Consider the following 22,287-nt stretch of genomic DNA (forward strand, 5'->3'; position numbering starts at 1 on the left):
ATTTTTTAAATAGTGTAGTACCATCAAAAACCACCTGCCATGATTTACAGACATGGCATAAAATTTTGGGGCACTACAATATTCCAGATATCAAAAAGTTGCCGACTATGGTGTACGGAAAACATCAAAAAACTTTAACTGTACGCAGGGAAAAATGACAAGATGTCAAAACAAGATACCAGACAAGAAGGCCACTAAGAAGGTTGTTTCTGCTGAGGTGTTTGACTACTTCTCTATTTAATATGGATTTCAGCAACTTAGTCATGACACACAGGAAACTTATTGGTCGGTACTGAGAGGGAAATGACTTATCACTTGAATTCTTAAATACAGGGCATACTGATGAGGTTTCCAGGGTGTTGAAAAGCACTTCTACTTAAGGCAATGCTTAAACAGTTTTGTAAGTATGGGAGCAAGTTCTGGTTGAAGCTTTTTCAACACTATAATTGGAATGGTGTCAGGGCCAGTTGCTTTACTGAAATCAAGGTTCTTGATTAGCTTGACGACCTCATGCACAGATATTAGTACGTTGCATAGCGGAAATATGGGGAGTTGATGGCCTTCGTCTGATGCTGACGAGATGACCTCAGGTCCATTGATGATGGTTGGGATAGAACGCATGCTTCTGTTCAGGATCCTGTTTGCTATTTGCCAAAACTGGTGGGAACCAAGCCGCTGATCAGCTACTTTGGATTTAATGGACTGAGCATATAGCTCTCTTGCATTTTTTATTACTCTTTTACAGTGATTGCTGTCAGTCCTGAAAGCAGCTTTAGTCTCAGTACATCTATTACGTTGGTAGTTATGGAAAAAGTGATTTCTGTGCGCGATGGCAGCAGCACATTCTGGGGAGAACCATGGCTGGCTGTTAGAGTTTTGTTGGAATTTTTTGGATGGTATGGTAATAAAAAAAAAAATAGAAAAAAGACAATAGACTTCAATACGACGAATGAAGTGGGCATATCTTGGGATAACAGTAAATAATTGTGCAAGGAAAAAAAAACTTTGCTTCTAAAGTCTTTACACAAAGCTAAACCGATTATTTGAAGAATTCTTTTACTGTTAAATGTATAAAATTCTTAAAGTTTACAGATAAAAAGGAACTTTTAATGCCTGGAACCAATTCTTTCAGTTAATTTAAAGGGGAAATATCGTTTTAGTTGTCTAACATGTTGGTGTTCGAACAAACATCTGGAATGAATTATGTTTGAGTAACGAGATACCACTGTAATAAGATTATTTATTTCTATATTATTCAGAAGGATTTTTATAGACGCAAAGTTATTTAGTTTTACAAGAAGAATGTTTTCACCATTTTTATTTCATTTTAATACTGTCAAAGTTTTTGAAATCAAGGGGATCGTTACTGGAGCGAACACTTGATCTCATAGGTATTTGAATGTTATAGAATATTTCTCTTATCTCCTAAATGTTGACTTAGTAAAGAAGTCAGGAATATTAATTTTCCCTCTCACTTATCGACCAATTAACTAGATTACATCATGCCTTTCTTTTGGTCTCTTCATCTTACTTGATTCCAAAACAAGAATTCATCTATTCTGGTGGAGTATCCAGCTTAGTGTTGTTACTATAGGCAACATCAATTAGAGAGGGTGCAGAGAAGGTGCCCCAATCCTAGTATAAGCCAGTGTAAGATGACCATATTGGGGGGCATTTTATTTGACCTTCGAATGCTATGTTGTCTTGAATATTTAGTCAGGGTTTACTTATATGGAGAATTATCCTCATGCCAGGTTGTCTTGACAAACCCCTGTGCAGAGAGAGGCCTTAGACACTCAAGTTTTCTCCTGTAGGGAAAAGTGCGTGTGAAATCAAGATGTTAAAATATTTTTGATTAATAATGAGGGTAATGACCCCAATGATTTTGACAATCTTATTTATAACTACGGTTAGGACAATCGACCAATGAGAAGCCTCCAACCTTATTATAAACGTATCAGATTTTGGATTCAAGTCAGTTCGCTGTCAACCTCCATCTTGAAACGACTTGATCATGACTGCATTGATTCTTCGCCGCCATCTTTGTTATTAAGAATTACTCAATACTCGAGATCGTGACTGCATTGATTCTTCGCCAATTTGATTTACTGCCGCCATCTTTGTTCAACATAATCTCTCAACACTTAACAGGTTATGCGCCCAGACATCAATTTTGCGGTGACAGATCGGAATCTTAATTTGAATTGTGACAGGTGAAATTTCTGGGGTATTTAAGGATACAAAAATTACACAAAGTTAATCAATCTCCACCAGAGAATCCTAATGACCCCGAATTTATCAAAAAGAACGCAACTGTTTTTGCAGAACTGATTCAATGCTTAGATGATAGAAATCTCTTTGATTATAAGAGATGTCTTGAATGATGGACGTAAGGCGTTGAACATATTAAGAGAACATTATTTATCAAAAGGAAAACCAAAAATTATGCCTCTATATACAGAACTAACGTCTCTAAAACGTTTGGTAGACGAGACGATTACTGACTATGTAATAAGAGCAGAAACAACAGCAAATGCATTAAAACTCTCGGGTGAAATAATAAGCGAAATCCTATTAATCTCAATGAAACTCAAGGGACTTATAGCTGATTTTTAAACCCTTTACAACTGTTATAATGCAAAAAGATAAACCTATAACTTTCAGGGTTAGAAAATCACCAAGAATGGAAAAAAAAAGCTATGGAATCCGAATTGAAAGCTTTATCTGAAAATAATACATATGAAATGATGGCAAAACCAAAGGATATAAGAATATAATTTCTAGTGGTGGGAACGATTAATTGGAATCGTTAATCGTAAGAATCGTGTATTTTGGGGATATCAGAATCAGAATGGCATCGTTAAAAAAAAATACCTTAGATTTACGATTCTTTCATTATGATTCTCTTATGTTTTTAAGTTGAACTGCTTGTTTGAAGTGAGATTAATGCTGTCAAAAATTTATGATAAAAACGTCATAGAACTTTTCATAACATATTTAATATGATATACAAGGATTTTATTAACTACTTTAAAGGTAATCTTTATTTATCTTAATGAGTTTTCTTATTCCGTCACATACATAGGCGCTGTCTGTTTCGAAACTTCGAGGCCCATGATTAGTTATCTGTTTGTACTGTTGCAAAACTTTAGGGGCTTCGAGGTAACATTGTTTTCATTTGTGAGCAAAGTTTATTTATATATAAAACAGCCTAACTATGTCAAGTCCATGAAAAAGTTGATGAATGGTTAACCTTTAGAGAAAAAAGATTTTACATTGCGAGTAAATCCTGTTAAAAATCAGTAGTTTTTCCAACTGGTGACTAAAAAAAAAAAAGGGGGGGGGGCACATTTATCTTTTGCATGTTTTTTTTTACCGACACTCTTCCATTATTAAATGAATGGAAAATCTCATTAGTAAATGACAAATGTCTTGTCAACCTTTATATTTTTTAAAAATCAAACCAGCAAAGTCAAATTATTTAAACAATAAAAGGTCTAATAGAACAATATATGTACTTTCTATTTTCTGAACGAAGGCTGTTTCAGGAAATATTTCGAAAACTAAAGTGAAACTGATCACGTGGTATCAGTTCGCAAAGCTTTGACAGTCAGTCGGCTTTTTTGAAGTATCCAAAAACAAAAGCGTTAGAACTACATATGCTGACTGACGGTTCCGCTTAAGGTTTTTCGAAAACTGCAAAAGAAAACAATCATTTTGCTATCTGTTAAATAAATGCGGTAAGTGAATTTAATTATTTTTCTTTTAGAAATTTACATTTCATTAAAATAGTCTGCGAATGAAGCAATTAAACATTTCTTTTGGAACTTGGCACAACAAAAACAAAATGTGAAAAATTTATTGAAAAAGTAAAAGTTTAACTTTTTTTTTTTTTTTTTTTTAATCCTTTGAACCTTAACTTTGCAAACTAACTAGTCACTCAGTTGTTCAACTAAAGGACTATAGGGGCTTGGTCGACATTCACCGATGCCTGGTATCACAGTCGTAATGTGAGCAGAGGTAAATGTTTCCCAACCCCTAACAAAAAATAAAAAAGTTGTCAGAAATTTCATTAAGGCCGAGACGATTTCAAAAGTTCAATAAATAACTTTTCTTTAACAATAGAAATAAACAATTACCAAAATTTACTTTTTTATAAAGAAATAAAGAGGTAAATTAATACATTAAATAAGAATAAACATTAAAGGACGATAAGTATAAAATTATATAACAAAAATAAATATAGAAATAAACCAATTTATTTAGATTTAAAAAATAACATTATTGTTAAAAATATTTTTTAAAAATGTCAAATAAATAAATTGGAATAATTTGAGACGATCAAATATAAAAGGCTAAAAATTTAATCAAAGATTTAGTTATTTTTAAATTTCATTTAGAAATAAGAATATTCTAGAAAGTGGGATTAAAAATCAGTTAGCAATTGAAGCTGCAAAAAAAGTTAAATTTTAAAGAGTTATCGAAGATAAAGAGAAAATAAAACAAAAAAAAAATGAATATCAAAAGATAAACAAAACATGTTATTCCTCTTGAAATTTGATGTTATTGAATTCTTGTTGAATTAATCATGACTTTTTCTTTATATTTTTTAATATATAAAATAACTCCTGAAATTGATTGTTATTAATTTCATGGTGCGTGTTCAATTCATGGTTAAAATATTTGTTTTGACTTTTATTTTCAATGAAAGAAATTTTACGAAAAAAATCAAATTGTTTTCGAAATTCCCTTAATTGTATTTCCACTTTTTCGCTGTACCAAATTTTTTCGCTACATAAAAACTTTCGATTTTATAATGGTATATTTCAAAACAACAATTCCACAGGAATCGGAATCATACTTGGTATCAGAATTTAACATTTTCCTGGAATCGGAAAATTTAGGAATCGTCCCAGCACTAATAATTTCTCACTGAGTTTTCTCCCAAAAAATCACATCTTCTGGCAGTAAAACTTTTAAAGCAAGATTTGTTGCAAAAGGTTTTTCAGAAACTTTTAGAGTCAAATATTTAGTCACATTCTCACCAACGAGAAATTTAACGACAATTAGACTTTTATTGCAACTTGCCGCTCAATACAATTTAAAAATACATCAAATGGATGTAAAAAATGCTTATTCAAATGCTCCGATTGACTGCGAGATTTATATTTACCCCCCCTCCCCTCCCCCGAGGGATTTAAAATAAAAATTTTGTATGGAAACTGAATAAGTTACTGTACAGTCTAAAATAAAGCACTCACAATTGGAATTTCACATTCCATAATTATTTAATAGAACAAGAATTCAGGCAGTGTCTTGTAGACGCATGCATGTATACCAAAAATATAGGTAATAAATTGTTGATTTTTGTTTTTTTGGGTTGACGATATATTACTCGTCTCAAATTGTCACAACGCTTGAAAAGATGTGAAAAATAAATTCAATAAAAATTTTTAAATGGTCGATCTAGGACAATTGTCATGGTTCCTTGGTATAAAGTTTACCTGTGAAAATGAAACTATAACAATAAACCAATCCCGGTACATTGAAAACATCTTGCTGAAGTTTGGAATGCGAGATTGTAAACCACATCACTCCCGTTGAGATTGATATAAATAAGGATATAAAGACCGAAACTAAATTAATTGATGATCGATTATACAGAGAAATTATTGGCAGTCTAATCTATTTGATGACTGCCACTAGGCTTGATATATGTTACACTGTAACAAAGCTATCTCAAAACTTATCAAAACCGACAATTAAGGATTTAACTCGTGCAAAACAAATCTTTCATTATCTAAAAGGAACCAAGGAACAATCTTTAATATTTAAAAGACGACATATCCCCTAAATTTAGGATTTTCAGATTCAGATAACTCTGAGAATCAAAAAAGTATAACCGGATACTGTTTTAGACTAAAGAACTGGACCCATGATCTCCTGGAAAATTAAAAAGCAACAAATTGTTGCCCTTTCTACATATAAGGAAATTTGTTGTACTCCGCTCAGGAGACAGTTTTTCTAAACACCCATCTAAAGTTCATTTTAAAACCAGATCTAAGTAAAAAAACCAATAGTAATTCATTGTGACAACCAGAGTAGTATCTTATTAGCAAATAATTCTATGATTTATCAAAGGTCGAAGCATATTGGTATCAGATATTATTTCATCAGGAATGAAATTCGTAAAAAATCTATTACTCTGAATTATGTAACATCTGAGAATAATATAGCTAACATTTTCACTAAACCTGTAAACAAAACATTTTATTGCTGAACTTTTTGGGATTTAGTCATGAATAAATCTATTTTCAGAAACCCAAAATCAGAAGTCAAAACCACAAAAAAAAATAATAGATTTTAAATTGTCCCAGGAATGACACTAAGCATTACAAGCGTATACTGCATTTTCATGGACATCGGCAGTATTACATATCTAATGTACTTTCAACAAGTCATCTTATTTGTTTGTCAATTTTTAAAAGAATTACATTGATGGAAAGAGAATAAAATAAGCATTCAAATGATGTTAATTTATTTTTCTTTTATGCGTTCAATATTTTTATGCTTCAAGTTAAAAATGAAAAAAAAAGAAAACGGTAAAAAATTACGACAACAAAAAGGGGAACAGTTTCTTTTCAATGTCTTCATTTCATACATTACATTTGGATACACATGTGTGGGCTAAAATTTAATTGGATATGGGTGTAATTTTACAGGCTATATAAGCATAGAAGTCCATCTCTACTGGACTTTGATTTATATTTTTACGACCACAGGAAGCAAAGTTACGACAGAGCACAGTTGACAAAGAATATTTCAAAATTGATAAGATAAATCGGTATATATCATCCATTTTCATTTAGAAATGACATTGCTTAATATCTGGAAAACTACTTAATTGCAGAGAATTTAAATGTGATATTCGTTTTCGGCATATCTTAAAACCTATAAAAGTAATCATTTTAAATGTTAAGGTGGAAACAAGGTAAAAAAATTACCATTTTATTTCTTTGTTTACATAGTTGAATTTTCAGTAAAACAACAGAATAGAAATTATGAAAATTACCATCAACTGGTGAATATATAGTTGTTGCTCATCAGGATTCCTGGTGTCCTCGTACTGTAAAAACTACATTGCGGATTCATGTAGAGTACGATTTATGGTTGCATCTCAGAAAATAGGGGTATATTTTGGGCCAGATAGAGATTTACAAAATTGAAAATTAGACTGGTTCCAAAATGCATAAGTTCTCGTTGACTATGGAAATTTCCATCTTTTACAGAAATCCAAAATCTATATGAAAAATTTTCTTTGATTTATTTCTGAGATTAATTCATATCTACTCAATGTTTTTTCTTTGAGGGGAATAGTAAATACCGGCCATGAATGCTCTTTAGGCATTCAATGGCTACACCCCAGATTAAGCTCTCCTTTGGTGGGGAGGCAGGTAAATACCTACTCTCAATAAAGCTACATTTAAATACCACTATAATACTTAGTTTTGTTCATGAATAGACACCAACTATATGATACCATGTGCCAGTTTAAAAAAAATAATTGAAATTTGTACATTTTAATTTATAATTTATGGCTTATGGTAAAGAGATACATCAAATTTGACTGCATAATCAGAAAGAGCACACAATTTTACATAAGAGTACAAAGTTTCATGAGAATGGCTTGAAAATTAAATAAATGGTGGCGAAATTACAGAAGTCCTTGAAATGTTGAAGTCCGTAATTTAGCCCACTTTTTCTTAAGAAAAATGTCCACAGAAGAAAAACATAAATTTTGGCACTTAAAATTCTCATAACTTTTGAACTACTGATGGTATTTGCATAATTCAAACGGTTTTAAGCATCTTTTATGTAGCTCTTTACATGCAAGTTGATAAAATACCAATTATCTAAAAAGAAAAAAATCAATTTGAAAATGCTACTAAGCTAAAACCATTTTTTCTTATCTTCCTAACCAAATCACCAAACTAAAAATATCTAGCAGAATGTTTTGAGTTTTTGTTTAACAAAAAAATATATAAAAATGTGTATATCTGTATTTTAATGTATATATATTTGAAAAGTATATATATCTATATTTTATATGCATTAAAAAACCCCAAAGACAACCAAAAAAAAATTTAACAATGTGATTAAAAATGGCTTCTTTTTGCACACATTATACCAATATATCAATATTTTTTTTTGACCAACGAGAATAAAGACAAATTCCCAAAATAAAACAAAAAAGAAAAAAATATTTTTACACTATCAAACCAAATTGAGACTGAAAGGATTTTTTTCATTATATCAAAAAGGGGAAGGGAGTGTGTGTTAAAATGTTTTTGATTAATGAGGATATGACCCCAATGATTTTGACAATCTTATTTATAACTACGGTTATGACAATCAACCAATGGGAAGCCTCCAACCTTATAAAAATATCAAAACTTTGGATTCAAGTCAGTTTGCTGTCAACCGGCATCTTGAAACGACTGAATCGTGACTGCATTGATTCTTTGCCACCATCTTTGTTATTAAGAATTACTCAACACTTGAGATTGTGACTGCATTGATTCTTTGCTGATTTGATTTACTGCCGCCATCTTTGTTCAACATAATCTCTTAACATATTTCACGGTTCCTTTTATCTTGTAACATGGTAATAATCCTTACCTTTTAAATTTGTAGCAGAACTGAACAACACTGTGATTACAAAATGATGTGCACAAGAACCACCGTCATTCAAACCTCGAATCCGTCCAGTACAAAGAGAGGTGAGAAAGCTATGCAAATCGAGGTACTGCCGCAATCGAAGTCTGTATATAAAGACTTTTTTGAGAGAGGGTCGGAATCTAATCGTGATTTTGCGACGACGAAGAGTTGAGAAATCAAGAGAAGATTACTTTATGCAATCGGAGTTATTTTTTGTACATGTTAATACAAGCGACGGATTAAAAAAATTTTTTTATTTTTTATTCGCCGAGTTAAAACATTCATTTCAACACTTGATAATTTTTTTTTTTATTCGCCGAGTTAAAACATTAATTTCAACACTTCATAATTACATTAAAACAAAAAAAGAAAACGTTTTTATATTTTCTAGAATCTCATCTCATTTTATTTTTTTTACAGACCTCTCCAGAATCTCCAGGAATCTACCTTTTACTGCAGAAATTATTCCGAAACCAATCCATTGAGCAGTTCAAGAGTGTTGCGCTAGAGATTGGACTTTCTGAAGATAATTTCCAGGTTTGACTACCTGTTTGGGTTTTTATATTTTTTGCTATTTCTTGGTTGCTTTGTATGATCGCCCAAGTGCTCGAGTTTTTAAAAATTTTTTGTTTAAATAATAATTCTGTCTTTAAATTTTAGTCTTATTGTCTTTTATCATCTTAAAACAAAATGTGGTCTGTGTGACGGTAAAAAGAATATTACTCACTGGATTGAGTGAAATCACAATTACTTGGACTTAACCCTTGGCACATTTGATTGTGAAAATCTAATGCAGTTCAAGGTTTGCATATCCAGAAAACACAAATTAATCTCCCTATAGGTTAATGTGAATTGTAGGATTATGAATCAAGGATTATGCTTACCAATGCCTAGAAAGAAGGACTATGTGAGCATCGGTTGGAATGTGCACATACAAAAATGGTTGGTGCTGTGTAAACAAAGTATCAAAGTAGGAAGAGCTCTACCCGATTAAGAGTAACAATTCATAAATTTAAAAGATAAGAGATAAATAAGGATGAGAGTGCAAAAAAATGAAAATAAAACCTCTTTAGGCCATGGTATTTCAAAGTAAAATGTTTCTCATCAGAAGAGAAAAGCCGGGTGTATACCAGGTAAAAAAAATGCTGTACCCAATTAAAATTACCTGAAATTCATCTAACATTAATGTTCTTTTTTTTTTTCATTTTCCTCTGCAAAACTCAGTTGTGTTCTGCAAAGGCAAAAGCAAAAACAATTTTCCTTTACAAAAAAGAATCAAACCAAACATGATGAATAAATATTTGAAGATATAAAGTACTTGAAGCATAAACTTTTTCCAAAATTACTTTTTTTTTTTTTTTTCTTTTTACATGGAGTTCACCACTTATCAAGGCCCAATGGCCACTCAAGGATAAGGGTTATTGTGTGTACAGTAATCAAAGGGATAGTGTAGCAATAGTATTGGAGAATTGGTAAGGTGTCATTACTTGGGGGGGGGCGGTTCATCAGGAATTTGTTTGTGTTGGACTTGAAGACATCTAGGTTGAAGTTGGGAGGGAAACAGGCAAGCGGAACAGAGTTCCACAAGTGTGCAGTTCTAAGAAAGAAGCTTTGTTCATGGTATCTACGTTTTGATTTAGGCACAGATAGGGAATGGGGAAAATTATTGACCGTGGTTTCAGCTAGTGGGGTGTTTTTTTGAGAAGGATTGGCGAGGGAGGACCAAAGAATGGAGCTCAGACGAGCACCTGGCATGGAAATAACGATAGAACAGTGACAGGCTCGCTACGTCTCTCTGTGGGAAAGAGGTTGCAGGGTAGAGAAAAGGTCATCCCCCACCAAGCTACGGAGTCTATTTTGTACTCTGTCGAGGCAGGATAGGCCGTTTTTAGCAGCCCCCGCCCAGATGTGGCAGCAGTACTCCATCTTTGGACGTACTTGGCTCTTATATAGATAGAGAATTGCATCATTAGTGAGATATCTTCTGGAGCGGTAGAAGGATCCCACCATTTTCCCAGCGACCTTAGCCTTGATTTGGCATTAAATAGCTTGAAAAGCATTGATATGCTGTCAAACAAAACAACTAAAAAATCCTCCATACTCAATACTGTGCATTTCGGCGCGTAAGACAACCTTTACATGACAAATTTATTAAAATTTGCTTCAATTTTGTACCTCGTCTTATCTGACAGTCGCCTTATACACTGAAATATACAATATTTGAAGATATAAAGAACTTGAAGCATAAAAACTTTCCCAAAATACTGGATTCAGTATTAAATGACCCCAAAAACGTTGATGTGCTATAAAGCGAAACAACCAAATTAAAAGATACGTGAAATTGATGAAGGAATCTCTGTGAATGATGTTTTGTTGCTAGGAAACTTTGCAGAGAACTACCAGTGTCTGATCCAGGAGGAGATAAAAAGCTTCCACTTATTACTATATACAAAGATTCGGAAAAGTTGTCAAAAAACAAGTATATAACAAATAAATGCTATCAAAGGCAAGGTAAGTTACTTTTCTACCTAACTGGATAATCTTTTAGTGTTTTTATTTAATGTATCATGTTTATTCAGCTCGAAAAACATACAGTGTTTACCGATGTATTGGAAAATTTAAAATGACACCGGATTCTCTGTTGAACACGGTAAGTTTGGTAAAATGAGTTAAAAATAAAAAACTGTACAAAATACTGTTAGAAACTCTCTCAATATATGTTACTGTGACATAGGCTGACATATATATTTGGTGGGTTTCTAACAGTATTTTGTCTAGCTTTTTATTTTTAACTCATTTTCCCAAATTTACTATGTTCAACAGAAACTCCGGTGCCATTTTAAATTTTCCAATACATTATTAAACACTGTTTTTCAAGCTGAATAAACATGTTACATTAAATAAAAACACTAAAAAATTATTCAGTTAGGTAGGAAAGTAACTTATCTTGCCTTTGATAGCATATATGTGTTATATATTTCTTTTTTGACAACTTTTTCGAATCTGTGTGTATAGTAATACAAACCCGAATATTGTACATTGCATCTCTTAATCATTTAATAGAATGATGCTAATGAAACCGCCAATATTATTCTGTCTCATTTAAAGTGACAACACATGCACAACACGTTTTGTTTATAAGATTCAGACCTTATTGTAGAGTATTTAAAGCAAAGGCTTTCAAACACCACAAAGACCTATTACGTTTCCGATGGTTGTGTGACCAGACGTGTGTGGCCCCGACAAACTCCTGACCCCCAATGTTGTGTGTGCCGTGGCATTTTTCATTCACTGTGTTTCTTGTGGCCGGATCGTCATTTTCTCGCTGGCAACTGTCAATGGGAACACGTGTGGATTCACAAAGTCGAAATATTAAAATAAAACAAACACGAAAAACACAACGCTAATGCTTCACATACATATCAGTTGAAATCCGTGTGTGAAACCCCCGCATACTACCAAGGCTAGGCTCGTCTGTTAGTCGCAATTCGTCTCTATCTCCGTTTCACAGTCAGCTCTAAAAACTGTCCATACATGTCGCTATCAACCGATAGCTCGATGTCAACTATCTTCTCTGTGTCAGTTTCTGAAGTTGCCTCCTCCTCTGGTCACTAGGAAGCTGCCCTTCCCTTGCAATCTGTATGCTTGTATTGTCATTGTCAAATCTGTAGGCTTGTATTGTCATTGTCAAATCTGTAGGCTTGTATTGTCATTGTCAAATCTGTAGGCTTGTATTGTTATTGTCAAATCTGTAGGCTTGTATTGTCATTGTCAAATCTGTAGGCTTGTATTGTCATTGTCAAATCTGTAGGCTTGTATTGTCATTGTCAAATCTGTAGGCTTGTATTGTCATTGTCAAATCTGTAGGCTTGTATTGTCATTGTCAAATCTGTAGGCTTGTATTGTCATTGTCAAATCTGTAGGCTTGTATTGTCATTGTCAAATCTGTAGGCTTGTATTGTCATTGTCAAATCTGTAGGCTTGTATTGTCATTGTCAAATCTGTAGGCTTGTATTGTCATTGTCAAATCTGTAGGCTTGTATTGTCATTGTCAAATCTGTAGGCTTGTATTGTCATTGTCAAATCTGTAGGCTTGTATTGTCATTGTCAAATCTGTAGGCTTGTATTGTCATTGTCAAATCTGTAGGCTTGTATTGTCAAATCTGTAGGCTTGTATTGTCAAATCTGTAGGCTTGTATTGTCAAATCTGTAGGCTTGTATTGTCATTGTCAAATCTGCAGGCTTCTATTGTCGTTGTCAAATCAAAAAGGCTCGATGGAAAAATACCTACTTCCTATTCCATTGTACATTTGTATGACATTTCCTATCTATTGTTTCCCCATCAACATTTACTGACTCATGCTAGCAGTACAAAAATTTCAATAACTTTCTTTAAATTATGTTTGCATAAAGAGAGCTTTTCTATCAAAGCCCTGCAACCTCTCTCCCACAGAAGAGACGTTGCAAGACTATCCTTGTTTTATCGTTATTTCCATGGCAGGTGCTCGTCTGAACTCCAATCTTTGGTCCCCCCCCCTCACCAATCTTTCACAAAAAACACCCATCTAGCTGAATCCACTGTGAAAAATTTCCCCCACTCTTTATCTGTGCCTAAATCAAAACGTGGATTCCATGAACAAAGCTTCTTTCTTAGAACTGCACGCCTGTGGAACTCTGTTCCGTCTGCCTGCTTCCCACCTGACTTCAACTTGGATGTCTTCAAGTCCAACGTTAACAAATTCCTAATGAACCGCTCCCTTAAGTAAACACTTCATCAAATCTCCACACTAACGTACTGTACTTGCAATAACCCTTATCCTTGAGTGGCTTCCGGGCCTTGATGACCACCGTGTAAAAAAAAAAAAAAAAAAAAAAAAAAAAAATGGATTTTCATTGCAACTAGTCATGGGAAGTTGCCGTGTGTTGGAATTGAAACATCCTGCTGCAAAATGAAGTTCGTAGAGACCACTCAACCAAATCCTCGACTATTGTATCGTGTTGAAAGATTATTGTATCGTGTGAAAAGCATGCCAAGAAGAAATGGAATCGTCTATTGACAAAAAAAACAGACATCGTCAAAGTGAGAAAAAAGATGGAGAGGAGGTTCAAATAAGGTTAAACGATACCAGTATCATTCTCTAGTCAGCATCACCAATTGGAGCCCATATTCAATGAGGATGACCAGTTTGTGGATATTCATAACTTCAGAAAACCTACTCTAGTTGACATTGGTGACAATGCGCCATTGTCTTGGATTTCTTGCATGCATAATTTGTTGTGGTAGGTTGGTTTCGTGAACAACGAGGTGCAAAGTGATATATCCAATCCATGCATCGTCGTGAATCACGGTAAACATTCAACTGGCCAGAATGTGGTGATAGCTCCTCTGTAAAAAAAACATTTATGATACACGTACCTACTACAACCACCAGAACTTATTGAATACCGTGTTAGCAAAGATTAATTCAGGATTATCCGATTTGATGTTTCGAAAACATGTTATGATGTAGATTATAATTTGAAATTTTCTGTCTTTGCAGTAATTCAGCTATAGTAAAATGAAAAGTGAATTTTGTTGAATTTGAGTGAAAGTTTTGTATTTTCTAGTGAAATTAGGAAGAGTCATTTTGCATGTTTCAACACAAAAATGTCCATTTTTCAAGTTAAATAGTGTGCTGCTAATGGGTACAGAATCTCTTTTCCCTACCATTGTCTTCAGTCTGGCCATGTCAACTGTTAGACGCCGGTCACTAACAAGATTTGATGAATTTAAAGACTACCAGCGATGCATTGTCTGTTTCACAAAAAAATTAATGCAATTCAGGTAGTCCAAATATCTCTTGAAGCATGGTGCCTATCAATTAACCAGCATCATTTCTGTTTTCTTTTTTTTTCTGTTTTCTTTTTTTTTCTGTTTTCTTTTTTTTTCTGTTTTCTTTTTTTTTCTGTTTTCTTTTTTTTTGTTTTCTTTTTTTTTCTTTTCTTTTTTTTTCTTTTCTTTTTTTTTCTGTTTTCTTTTTCTGTTTTCTATTTTTATTCAATTTTTGTTCTGTTTTTTCTATTTTTTTTCTATCTTTCCTATTTTCTTCCTATTTTTCTATTTTCGTTTTTTTCTATCTTTTTGTTTCTATTGTCTTTTTCTATTTTTTTTTTGTATGTCTAATTTTTTTTTGGTATTTTTTTTTCTTTTTTGGGGGGATATTTTTTTTTTAATATTAGTATTTCTTTCTTTATTTATTTTTTGGTATTTCCATACTACTCAAACAGGAAATTGTTTAACTCCAATTATATTATTCTACTTGTTCCACAAATTCTCCATTTTTTTCTGTTTTTTTTCTGTTTTTTTTTTTGTTTTTTGTTTTTTCTGTGTTTTTTTCCTGTTTTTTTTTTGTTTTTTTTCTGTTTTTTTTTTGTTTCTGTTTTTTTTTGTTTTTTGTTTCTGTTTTTTTTTGTTTTTTTGTTTCTGTTTTTTTTTGTTTCTGTTTTGTTTTTTTTCTGTTTTTTTTTTCTTTTTTCTGTTTTTTTCCTGTTTTCTATCCTTTTTTTTCCTGTTTTCTATTTCTATTTTTCTTTTTTTTTCTATTTCTATTTTTGTTTTTCTATTTTTCTATTTGTTTTACTATTTTTAAAATTTATTTTTTCTATTTTTTTCTGTTTTTTCTATTTTTTTATTTTCTATTTTCTTTATTTTTCTATTTTCGTTTTTTTTCTATCTTTTTGCTTATATTGTCTTTTTTCTATTTTTTTCATTGGTATGTCTTATTTTTTTGTTTTTTGTATTTTTTTGAGGGGGGGAGGTGTTTTTTTAATATTAGTATTCCTTTCTTTATTTTTCGATATTTCCATGCTACTCAAACAGGAAATTGTTTGACTCCGATTATATTATTCTACTTGTTCCACAAATTCTCCATTGCTCCCAAGAACATAGAATTCATTTTCCTGAAAGAATGAAAGTCACTTTATTATTTAACATTAATGTTAAATTCTAATTTTCTTCCAGGCAATCCTTATTTATGCTGCTGCTTTTTACAATAACATGGGAAATTATAAATCATTTGGAGATAAAAAATTCATTCCAAACATAGCAAAGGTAAGAAATATGTACAACATATAAAATTATTGTCGGATTTTTAAGGTCGGACCAATGTAGCATTTAAGCTGAGAAATTAAACTTTTGGTACTTGTGCATTATATGTGGATTTCTACAAAAAAAAAATCAGAATAATGCATTTTAAATAAAAACATTAGGACGTACTTATGTAGTATGTCGAAATTTGTCAAAAGTTTCCAAAATTCAGAAAATGATAGAATATAAAAATAGTTACATGGAAAATAAAATTTATTGAATTAGTTTTAGTTTCCTAAAATAACAAAATAAATAAGGGAGATAAGTCAATTTTTCATGCTAACTTCTATATGACAAACTGAATTATCTCTCTTGTTTCTGCAATTTTAAATTAGAAAATGATTCATTGATAATATACAATATATTTTATTTATAATTGTAATTATTTTTTAATTCTATAATTTTTCATAATTTTTGGAAGTTTTATGAATTTTGACATGACAAATGAGTACCAGTGTTTTTATTTAAAATGCATTGTTTCAACATTTTACTTCACAAACTCAAAACTTTGCTTCTGACCAAACAATTTTTATTTATTGTGCAATGCTATTGACAATCTAATAATGTAGGGTGCTTGTCCAGAATTCTCCCTATATTAAAAAAATATATATAAACAGGGCTCTAGACAAATTTATCTTTAGTTGACCCTTGACAACTAAATATTTTCGTTTACTAGCCAAATAGAAAAGTTACTAGCCAAACCCACATGATTTTTAGAATATGACATCTTCGTTCTGTGATGAATATGTACATCATGAAGATTTTTCTGCGTTTTTTTTTTTTTTTTTTTTTTTTTTTTTTTTTAAGTGTCATTATAAATATACAACAAATTTTATACTAAGACTTGAAGGTATAAACATCCTAATTTCTTCAGATATTTTTTTAACAGCGTTCGTTAAAAAAAAAAATATGTTCTATTAAATTTTTAAATAATTTTAAATAAATTAAATAATTTTTAAATAATTTTGTTCGTTTTATTAAATAAAAAAAAAAATTGAAAAGTTATTTTTCACTCAGTAGTGAGCTTTAGAAGATTGTCAGTGAAAGAAATACAATCGCCAAAAGATAAGCGTTTTATTATTTCTAGTCGCCATTTTGAAAAATCACTTGCAAACGCGACTGTTTCACTCGCAACGTTGAGCCCTGATAAAGAAAAATCTGTATTTTGTATCTGCCTGTGGTGAAACAAAAAAATCATATTCCAAAAATCATGTAAATTGATCAAGTAGTTTTATTTTTAAATAAGGAAATCAAATTTTATGAGTAATCAAAGAATGGATGTCTCGTTTATTTTGGAAGCAATCTTTTAAAAATAAAAGGGGAGATAACTATACAATAATTTAAACTTGCACGATTTGACTACAAATTCCTGTTAATTTCTTAATGATTTTTTTTTTTTCAGATATGCACAGTATACAGAATTTGCTTTATTTTTGGTTTATTCATAATTTAGGGGGAATTTAGGACAAGAACTTAATGTACTAATAAATGAGGATCTATTAAGAATTTTCAAGCTAGTTTAAGTGACTTGAAAGATTGGGCTGACTTCTTTACAAAGAAATGGAAACACATTCTGATAGATTCAATTAACTAAAATGTTTAAAATATGGTACTTATAAGAAGTCATTAGATTTTTTGTTTTTGATTTTATTAAATAATTTTCTTTTGTCCGGAAATCACTCCAGACAAGGCATGAAGCCACTTGATGTAAGGAGCTAAAAAAAAATACAACTTCAAGGTCAAAAACTTGCCTACGATAAGTGTTAGATGGAAAAGATTCTGACTTAGAGAACAGCAATTCTTCCCTCTTTGTCAGAAACATTGCTCATGGAATGTGAGGACTAAAGGACAAAATAAACCGAGTCATGAGGATGCTGAAGGTAAATAAAATGAAAAAGGTTGATTTTTTTTTTTTTTTTTTTTTTTTTTTTTTTTTTTTATTAAAGGCAGTTGTTTGTGTATGTCCAACTAAAAGTCTCGAGTAACAAAAGAAAGACCCACAAAGTTGGTATATTTTTTATTAGCGTTGCCTCGACTGAGTGATATATAAAAAATTTAGAAAATAATATCTATTCATTTAACTGACACAAAACGCATTTTGTATACATTTCGATTAACTTAGAATTTTGATTAGGAATATATTTGCCTTACACTAATTCGTTGAGGAATCTATATATAAAGACGAATTGTGTGTGTATGTATGTATGTGTGTTCAGAGAGAGTAATGGACTAGACAGGAGAAATTGGGGATGGGAGGGGAAAAGAGATGGATAGAGAGGTAAAGGGATATAAATTTTAAATAGAAAAATGTTTTACTTTTACCACTGGCAACAACAGGATAGACCTGCTAGTTTGCAAAAAAAAAAAAAATTAATTTTCAATTATAAAGTTTTATTTTCTTAGGTGTTAATAATTTAATTAAAAAATGGTGAAAACTAATAAAGTAAAAAAAAAAAAATTTTGATTATAAAAGTTTGATTTTATGTTTTAAGAATAAAAAAAAAATGATAAAAATAAAGTAAAAAAAAAAAAAAAACACTGATTAAAGTGAAAGTCTATTTGATAATTTCCTGTTTTGAAATAGGAAATTCACAAGCAAACAATCCCTTATAATTATTTTAAAAATATCACTTAATTCATATAAATATTACGTAAAATCAGCAGTTGGTTCCCTACAATGCAATGTGAAGCTTCTTCTGGTGTACCATAGTGGGTCCCAGACTAAAATAGGCAATCAGTTGATTTGATTGAAAAATAGGCGATTTCACCGATTTTGATGACAATATAAAAGTATTCGCAAAGAGGAACAATTGTTAATCTTTATTCAATCTCTGGCAATATACCTACTGATGATAAATATTTATTGATTTTAAACTGTCAGTAAAACTAAAATTCATAAATCATAATAACAAATTCAGTCAAACATGACACGAGTGAATAAATAGGAAAAAACAGCACAGTAGAAAAAACGAAAAATATAGATGGAAATCTCACAGAATGAAGATGTCATACTCCAAAAGTCACATAAATTGATGAAATTTTTTTAATTAAGAAAAATCAAATTTTGTGATTAAAGTTTCAATTATTTTGAATACAAATAAAATCTTGATAATCGAATTCAGTTGTCGCTCTTGAGTTTTAAAACAAAATGGTGACTCGCCTTCTTCCTTGCTTCGATTCTCTTCAAAAAAGTCCTACTTAATTTATGTGATTTTTGGAATATGACATATTTTCCATGACAAGTACGTACATCATAAAGATTTTTCTAAAGAAAGTTTTTTTAAGTCTAAATAGACACCTTTTTAGTTTAATTTGTTTCACCATTTTTTTTTTTTTTTTAATTAATAACATATAAGGAGATCAAACCTATTTTATAATTGGAAAGTTTTATTTTTATTCCAAACTAGCAGATCTATCTGATGTTGTCCATTTCCTTGTTCTCTCCACTATCATTCAATCCCTTTCTTTCTCTAAACACACACACACACACACACACACAAACAATTCTGCGACACGGAATTGGAAAGTGTGAGTCATCTAGTATCAAGTTGCAAGGTTCTTTTAGGGAATGGCGACTATACGAGACATGGAGTATGTAAGTACACTGGACCATCTGTAAAAAATTAAACCTCCAGTGTAGCAGCAAGTCCCGGGAACATCAACCTGAAAAAACAGTTGGAAATGACTTGTATACCATACATTATGACCATGTAATCCCTACAGCCACCTATCTTGAAAATGCTGCTGTGAAACCTGACATAGTTATATGGAATAAGTCAGAGAGAATTGCAACCTTGGTTAAGTGAGTGTCCCTAATGATGGAGGTCTGAACAGAGCTGAAAGGGAGAAACAGACCAAATACCAAGGTCTTATGCATGATATGAAAAGAAACTGGAATCTTAGGGAGATATCAATCATACCAGTTATTATAGGTACCACAGGGCTTATGAAGAAGAACCTGAAGTCCTACCTAACTAATATTCCTGGTGAACCAAGTGTAAAAGAGATTCAGACAATTGTACTTAAGGGAACAGCGAGGATACTAAAAAGAGCTCTCGGTTGATTTCAATAAAAAGCAGGGCAATGTTGGCAGCTGGTTTGGCTGCCCCATACCCAGCGTTACAATCTTCAAAAGAAGAAGAAAAGAAAAAAAAAAAAAAAAGCAATTCTTCTTTGAATAGATTTCTTGAGAAATTAATCGATATAAGTGAAATGATTCCTTGATTAAAGATCAATGACTTTCCTCTAATTAGTATGTGAGATGTTTGTAAACTGACCTTCTTGGTATGTTGTGTGCCAGTTTAGGGTATAAGAATAAATTATTTATATTTTTAATTTTAACTATTATTCATTTAAGATAACACTGATTAACCATATACCAACTTTGTGGCGGTTTGTTTTGAAGTTTTTAATTTTTAGCTGGACACACACACAAATATATAATCAAACCAAACTTTTTAACTTCAATCTTTTTTTTTCTTTTTTTTTTATTATTTGATGAAGTCAAAAATACAATGACACTCGCTGGGTTTGAGTGTCTGAACATATACAAATATACATGACAACTTATAAATTCTATTTGTAAATTTGACTTAATTGAATCCATCAGAATGCATTTCCATTACTTTGTAAACAAATTTTTCAAGTTATTTAAACTGACTTTAAAATTCTTAGATCCTTATTTAATAAACGATTGACAATTTTAGAAGCTATTAATTTAATAGATTAAAACATTAATAAAATTAAGTAAAGCTTTATCACAATTTGGTTTAGTTAATTTAATCATTAACGGATAATATGATTAAATTTTACATGAAAAAAATCTTGTTGTAATAATAAATAAAAATCTTGTTGTAATAATAAATAAAAATCTTGTAATAATAAATAAAAATCTTGTAATAAAACAAAAAAACATTGAAACAATGAGATTTTGTCCATCCGTATGTCAGTAACAATATTTTAAACATAATAAATATATTGTGTAATTTGTCTCCTTTCAAAATATCAAAGATCTTCACGACTTTTAAAAATGAAGAATATTACGGAAAAGCACGTTTTTATGACAGTACATTGAAGGTAGACATCTTTGAATTTTTATAATTTTTGTTTGGATGAAACGCCACGGGGAAATAACTCGATTTAAAGCGTCAACACTTCCTCCCCATCTTTAATACTAGCTTTTCTTCCTAAAAATCGAACCTTCTGCTCAATATGATGACAATTTTTTTTTTTCGCTGTAAAAAAAAAAACCTATTGAAATTAAGTGAAATTTTTTTTCCAGAACATTCCTGTAATGACCAGGTCCCTGTTGATTATCGTGTAATGCTAGTTCCGTGTAGTTCTAGGAGGTCCACCCTCCCAGGACTTGCCTTCTCTCTTTGAGAAGGAATTAGTTTATCACTAATCACCTGAGGCGCCCTTACTAGGGAATGCCAGCGGGACTGCCCACGCACTTTTTGTAGGTCGAAGTGCCTTTTCTCAATCCCACTCTCTGACCTTGGTATCGCAGTTCTTGCAGTAGGAGAGAACTAAATACCCTAACTACATATGTTATATATTTTTATCTGTATGTTATCTACCTGCGTGTGTATTTAACTTCTTTATTTAACGGCCTAATTTACCTTCTTATTTATCAGGCCCGTGATCATCTAGTTAATGTCTATTTTAACGACGTGCTCGTCTAGTCTCTGGATGCAAGTATGTCAGAACATATAATACAAATATACATGATGACATACCTGTCTTTTGCTGGCACCTTCTGGAGAATTCGCTGATCATCTTGAGGAAGCTGGTTCCGTTACAATCAAAGGCGCATACAAGACAGGAACTCAAGACGACGATTGTTTTTTATATGCATATTCACTCCCTCAGGTGTTTCGTTACAGCAGACTGGAGTGAGTAGCAATCTTTGGCTTGTGGTTTCATTTGGAAACCGTCGCCCCCTTATGGGGGAGACTTGTTTTTCACACATTTTGTCTTTTCAGCGTCCTGAACACAGCTCCACTAAAATTTACTCAAAACCAGAACCTCCTGACACGTCATATCCGGTCCCCCCCCTCCCTCCCAGTGCAACTTGATTGGTCACAGTTTGATTCATATTACAGCGTGACCCTTTGACCCTTCTGCACCTACAATGCTCGCTCCTTGTCGTTTCCCACAATTCAACTTTGTTATTCTGCTATCTATCTATCTGTCATATATATATATATATATATATATATATATAACTACTTCATTTATTCACATAAATTTAATATACGAAAGTATAGATTTATGCGTAAACTTTAAGTATTTACTTCAAAAGTGCTCAATACGTAGGTAGAGCTAGTTAGTAATTTATAAAATATATATGGCGATTAAGCTACACTGAATATTCTGCGTTTCATCCAACTATAGGATTCGTCAGGCCTGATAAGCCTGACGAATCCTATAGTTGGATGAAA

General features: G+C 31.6%; 1 protein-coding gene across 2 annotated transcripts in view; it reads left to right on the top strand.

Moving 5' to 3' along the window:
• LOC145260616 (dipeptidyl peptidase 3-like) overlaps positions 1-22,287 on the top strand; it is a 116,499-nt gene that overhangs the window by 24,124 nt on the left and 70,088 nt on the right. For both annotated transcript variants that reach the window (XM_080118924.1, XM_080118925.1), the window contains exons 3-4: positions 9,139-9,255; positions 15,719-15,808. In XM_080118924.1, coding sequence (XP_079975050.1) covers positions 9,139-9,255; positions 15,719-15,808 — 207 coding nt within the window. The remainder of the gene's footprint in view (positions 1-9,138; positions 9,256-15,718; positions 15,809-22,287) is intronic.

This window comes from Euprymna scolopes, chromosome 36, assembly GCF_053919585.1.
Source record: "Euprymna scolopes isolate OS-2025 chromosome 36, ASM5391958v1, whole genome shotgun sequence".
Lineage (NCBI taxonomy): Eukaryota > Metazoa > Mollusca > Cephalopoda > Sepiida > Sepiolidae > Euprymna > Euprymna scolopes.